At 35.1% G+C, this 6,541-nt stretch overlaps 1 protein-coding gene across 1 annotated transcript; it reads left to right on the top strand.

The window, feature by feature from the left end:
• Positions 1-538: 538 nt before the first annotated feature.
• Positions 539-6,155, top strand: LOC148610885 (heat shock cognate 71 kDa protein-like). Its single transcript, XM_088590739.1, has 7 exons — positions 539-596; positions 2,463-2,671; positions 2,880-3,085; positions 3,503-3,655; positions 3,896-4,451; positions 4,611-5,012; positions 5,336-6,155. Exons 2-7 carry the CDS (start codon positions 2,467-2,469, stop codon positions 5,779-5,781), a joined length of 1,968 nt encoding a protein of 655 aa, XP_088446865.1. The 5' UTR covers positions 539-596; positions 2,463-2,466; the 3' UTR covers positions 5,782-6,155.
• The last annotated feature ends 386 nt before the right edge of the window (positions 6,156-6,541 follow it).

The raw sequence follows: 6,541 nt of genomic DNA, 5'->3' as shown, positions 1-6,541 counted from the left end.
AAATCATGGATCTACAAGTATATCAGTCAATATTAAGTTTATTGGTTTATCCAGTACCGAAGTCAGAAATTATGAATTATGAAACGGGATGCACTTTTTCACGGTTTCATCTTTCAACGTCAGTGCACATCCAATTTTAGATGATTTTCTCTAGGAATTCAAAATATTTTAGGCAAAGGATGGTGCACTTGCACCCATGCCATGGCACCCATCTAGCTACGGCTATGTTATCCATGATCTACATATTTTTTTTGTAAACTCCCAAGAAAGCTATCTTATATTAAAATGTTCCATTCATGACATGTAAAACGAGACACATTATTGATAAGATAGAAAGTTCAATTTTATATCATCCTTTACTTCTGAGAATTTACTTTCACTTTCGATTTATTCTAGAATTTGTTCTTTGTGAGGTTGCTAATGACTCAGTCGAAAGAAGGAATGTCATTGGTCAAGATAGAAAGAATCTTTCTCGAATATTCTAAATTACGTCACTTTCTTTTCGGGTATAAAATTGCCGCAGCGTCACGCGGAATTCACTTGAAAGAAAAAAAGAGGGCGTACAAGAACAAGAAAGAGCAAAGCCCACAAAACAGGTAATTATACATTTTTTAAGTAACATTATACAATTCAATGTTAATTTATCTTAGCGAAGTAAATGAATTTTCATAGAAACTTGATCTGTGTTCACCCGGCATTCATGGCCAGCAGTGATATCAGCGCGTTTTATACTCGGCGTCACATAAATAACATACTGTTAAAATTTGAATAAAAATATTTTCTACGACTTTATTGACACCAACCGTCGTTTAAATTGTCTTAAATGACTTGCTCATTCGTTTAGCCAAACAGCTTCTCAAAAACAAGTCGCTGATTAGCTTAAATCATGCGTAACAAATCCTTACGGGAAAATCCCATACTAATATCCGCCATGTTGGTTTTTACGGGACGATTTGTTTACAAACGAAGTGCGTAAGTTCCCGTCGAACTCCGGTGACAATCGTCTGCTTGATCAACTTCTCGGTATTATACGTTGTTCGCGTAAAATAAATCCGAGATATCCGAAATAACGCCGAATTGCATTCTGGGTTCTTCGGTTTTTGGACAAACCATTTAAACGTAAACAACATCTCCTAGCAACCCGATCACTGTAAACATGGCCGACTTTTTGCAATGTAAATATTGCCACCTAGAATTAAAATCTGACCGGAATTTAACGATTCAATGTTTAGGGAGAAGCCGTTTGGCTAAACGAATGAGCAAGTCATTTAAGACAATTTAAACGACGGTAGGTGTCAATAAAGTCGTAGAAAATATTTTTATTCAAATTTTAACAGTATGTTATTTATGTGACGCCGACTATAGTAATAGATCTATAGCCTAACATTTCTGTAAAAAAATATCAACTGATTTTATGGGTTCTTGGTGATATTCATAGAACAATTCCTTCAGTGGTTCTTAAGTATCCAAGCTGTTTTGTAAGATGTACCAGTTAGACAATTGATGATCCGTGATTGAGAGGGCACGGACCACGTGGAAAGGGAGTGACCGCACTGGGCTCCGGCATGCATACGCAGGTTGCTTTACGAATCCACCATGTCTTTAAAACTAAAACTATCTGAATCACAGCTTTCCTTAATAAGATAGCAAATTCTGTAGTTTCGTCATTAGCTGAAAATATGCCGGAGGGCTAGTAGTAGCACTGAATGAATTTTTTTACAAGCTTTTTTATCGAGTTGCCATGTGTTACTTCATGAAAAGGTTGGAGGTGGAGTTGTACACATGTATTGTTTGGTAAAGTTGAGTTCCTTGTTTCAATAAAGAAGATCTGTACACCTTAAATCCAGGGGATATTTCATAATAGTGAAATGTTTTCTATGACTAATATATCATTTCCATACTCAACCTTATGATTATTAAACATACAAATTGTTGAAATTCATTTATTAAGGGGTAATATAAAAAAAAGTGGGGCTTGGTTATTTTGTGGTGTAAATAAAGAGTTTATGGTGTTACAGTTGTTCATGATTGGGATAGTTTTTGATAGGAGTCCAGGATTTGTTTAGATAGTAATGTTCATCCGGGATGTTTTCAGGTATTAAGCATCCTGAATGATATTTCGTGGGATGTTTTACACACAGTTTTTTGTTCAGGATATTATTTAATTGATAAATATCAATTTTATTAAGAGTGAATTCTGTCCACTCTTCATGTGTGAATTCTGTTTAGGATATATTTAATACTGTAGTATGAAACAATATCGTGTACAATTAGGAATAACTCTTTCTTTTTCATAATAAAGTAAATATTGTTCAAGTAGTGGAAACAATATAATTGTTGTGGAAAAAAAGAGCAATAATTTTCACAGGTTAAGATTTTGTGCGGATAGAATTATATTTTGCAGAGTCCCTATTTGAATTAAAGGATAGGCCAATATTCCTTTTTCATTCAAATAATTGCAGGAACATGGCTAAAGCACCAGCAGTTGGAATTGATCTTGGAACCACATACTCCTGTGTTGGAGTATTTCAGCATGGTAAAGTTGAAATTATTGCCAATGACCAAGGAAACAGAACAACACCGTCATATGTTGCTTTCACAGACACAGAACGTCTTATTGGTGACGCTGCAAAGAATCAAGTGGCCATGAACCCAGTTAACACAGTTTTTGGTAAGATAATAAAGCAAGACTAATAGAGTAGACACTTGAAAAATCCAATTATAACATTCAATATGATATGGTGAACACAAATCTTGTGACAAGAATGAAAGTTTTAATTGCATGAAAATGAACATAACTTAAATCATGATGATAAGCCAGTGAAAGTAACCATACCAGTTTGATGATTAACTGATTTTTTTTGTATGTGTTCGTGTAGATGCCAAAAGATTAATAGGAAGAAAGTTTGATGATGCATCAGTACAGTCCGACATGAAACACTGGCCATTCACTGTTATCAATGATTCTTCAAAACCAAAAATCCGAGTTGAATATAAAGGTGAACAGAAGACCTTCTTCCCAGAAGAAATTTCCTCTATGGTGTTAGTTAAAATGAAAGAAACAGCTGAATCATACTTGGGAAAGGTAATTTACTGTTTCAGATTGGCCATGCAACCTGTAAAGAGTACATACCTGATGTATTCCTTCTGTTAAGATTTGAAACCTCAGACTATAGGTAATACAAATTTGATCTGTCTGGACAATGGCAGATTTGACTTTTATCCCTCCCCCCACCAAAAAAATGTGAAAAGTTGCGGTGGATTGAATGAAATTTGATTCAATTTTAAGGTGAGACATTTGTTGGACCTTTAATACTTGCGTACAAATGTACTTCTAGAGGTAGTTACTGTGACATCAATGTAGATTTCAAGATAAAAATATTAGCAAGTCTTCTCAAAGAAATTAAATTGTTAACCATAGTCAATACCATGCCATTAACTTTTATCAAGTAAAAAAGTATATTTAGGAAATGATTTATTCCATTGAAAAAAATTTTTCTAGACAATCACCAACAGTGTAGTCACAGTACCAGCTTATTTCAATGACTCGCAAAGACAGGCAACAAAAGATGCTGGAACCATCTCTGGAATGAATGTGCTGCGTATCATCAATGAACCTACAGCTGCAGCTATTGCCTATGGTTTAGACAAAAAGGTATGATTTCTTAGCAGTGCGTTCATGTTACTTGATGATTGTAAAAAAAAAAAATAGGTAGGATTTAAATTTACTTATGATTTTGTGAATTTTTTCTTCCCTGTATTTAGTATTCTGTCCCAGGAAGTAGTCTTATTTTCATTTTGAGCACAATTATTTTTTCTTGTTTCAATAAGATCACACTTTTGAATTTGTGTAATTTTCAACTGTCAGAATAATGTTTTTTTTTTCTGTTTTCAGGCTACAGGTGAAAGAAATGTTCTCATTTTTGATCTTGGAGGAGGAACTTTTGATGTATCCATTCTGACAATTGAAGATAGTATCTTTGAAGTCAAGTCCACCTCTGGAGACACTCACTTAGGTGGGGAAGATTTTGACAACAGAATGGTGAATCACTTCATCCAAGAATTCAAACGCAAACACAAGAAAGACATTAGTGAAAACAAGAGAGCTGTTCGTCGTCTGAGAACAGCCTGTGAAAGAGCAAAGAGAACACTTTCTTCAAGCACACAGGCCAGTGTAGAGATTGATTCTTTGTTTGAGGGTATAGATTTCTACACCAGCATTACAAGAGCCAGATTTGAAGAGTTGAATGCTGATCTCTTCAGAGGTACTTTGGAACCAGTAGAAAAGTCGTTGAGGGATGCCAAAATGGACAAAGCTTCAATTCATGACATTGTACTTGTTGGTGGTTCTACAAGAATTCCCAAAATCCAGAAACTTCTGCAAGACTTCTTCAATGGAAAGGATCTGAACAAATCCATTAACCCAGATGAAGCTGTTGCTTATGGAGCAGGTAAGAATTCTAAATAGATACTTATTGACTACACATGTGTCATAAGTTGCCTTAATACAATTTCCAAAACGAATGTTGCTATGGCTAGAAATGAAAGTGAATATGAGATGCATCTGTTGATTAAAATGTGATTTTCATGTACATTATATTTTATTTCAGCTGTGCAAGCTGCCATCTTGTCTGGAGACAAGTCAGAGGAAGTACAAGATTTGTTACTGTTAGATGTTGCACCACTTTCTCTTGGTATTGAGACCGCTGGTGGTGTGATGACCTCGCTTATCAAACGTAACACAACCATTCCAACTAAACAGACCCAAACTTTTACCACATACTCTGACAACCAGCCTGGTGTGTTGATTCAGGTTTATGAAGGAGAAAGAGCTATGACCAAGGATAACAACTTGCTTGGGAAGTTTGAGTTGACAGGAATTCCTCCAGCACCAAGAGGTGTACCACAAATTGAAGTCACCTTTGACATTGATGCCAATGGTATTCTCAATGTATCAGCTGTCGACAAGAGCACTGGCAAAGAAAACAAGATTACTATTACCAATGACAAAGGTAATTATAAATTAGAACGGAGTTCAGAAAATTTATGCAAGATGCAGACATTGGAAACAAGTCTTAGTACAAATAGTTTTTCACAATTAAAAAAAAAAAATTAAAAAACCCGAACTGACCATGTATGATAATGATGAAATATACTCCTTTCATTTGCGGTTTCCACCAGGAGACAAGGCATTTTGTCTAGTGATGGTTGTTAGTCCTTCCTTTAAATTCTGAGCTATCATGGTCGTCAGTTGTGAAAATAATAGAAAACAGAATATTCATTTTCAGTACATTACTTAAGGGATTTTTAAAAAAAATGTAATTCGATATTGTAGGACGATTGAGCAAAGAAGAAATTGAACGTATGGTCAATGATGCAGAGAAATACAAGGATGAAGATGAGAAACAGAAAGATAGAATAGGTGCAAAGAACTCGCTAGAGAGCTATGCTTTCAACATGAAATCAACTGTAGAAGATGAGAAACTGAAGGATAAAATCAGTAAAGACGACAAGAAAGTTATCATGGACAAATGTGATGAAATCATCAAATGGTTAGATGCTAACACACTGGCAGAAAAGGAGGAGTTCGAAGACAAACAAAAGGAGTTGGAAAAAACATGCAATCCTATTATCACCAAACTCTACCAGGCTGCTGGTGGTGCACCAGGTGGGGCAGGAGGTATGCCGGGTGGTATGCCTAATTTCGGTGGAGCTGGTGGACCAACTGGTGGTGCTGGAAGTGGTGGTAGTGGTGGACCAACCATGATGGAAGTTGACTAAATCACTCATCACTAAGAACTCTGATGTATCAGACTTAGTACATCTAATCTGTCAATTTGCTTGTTAGTTAATTTTGATTATCAGTGTTGCAGATGTTAATTTGTGATTATCATTGTTCCAGATACAAATTAAGATCTTGGATCAATATCTTACAAAATCAAGTCCTAGACTTACATAATTTCCCCATCAAATGAAAGCTTTTGTTTTGATAACATTATGAGATTAGTTGTTGGGAAACAATTTTAACTTTTTGTCTGTGATAAGACACCTCAGAACTTACATTTCACTTGTCATGCATTTTTTTGTAACATCATGTCTTCATATTTGTTACTTGTTTGGTACATCAGTGCTGTATAAAACATGGAAAAAACTTACTCTTGACTTAATTTTCACTAGACACAATTACTGTTATTGGAATAGTTTCATTAGCTAAAAATTTTTACTCAGTGGGGTAACATACTGAATAAAGAAATTCCTTCAGTATGCTGTACTGCATACCTTGGATTCTTGATATGCTGTTAAAAACATTTTAGACTATCACAATAGGAAAGTCTTGGAGAGCATTCGTGCATTGTTAATAATACAAAATTTTAGTGTTGCGAGATAATACCGTCCTAACTAGAACTAGATGATAGTATGCATCCTTTGCTACTGAAGGATCAGTTTCAATTAAACTCCATTTATTAGCTGTTGCCATCACTTGGTGTCCGTCGTTGTCGTCTTCAATAATTTTCAAAAAAACTTCTCTGAAACTACCTGA

Source organism: Perna viridis, chromosome 7 (assembly GCF_037379345.1).
Source record: "Perna viridis isolate PV_CMFRI_1.1 ecotype Kerala chromosome 7, ASM3737934v1, whole genome shotgun sequence".
NCBI lineage: Eukaryota > Metazoa > Mollusca > Bivalvia > Mytilida > Mytilidae > Perna > Perna viridis.
This window is presented reverse-complemented; position numbering and strand designations above follow the sequence as displayed.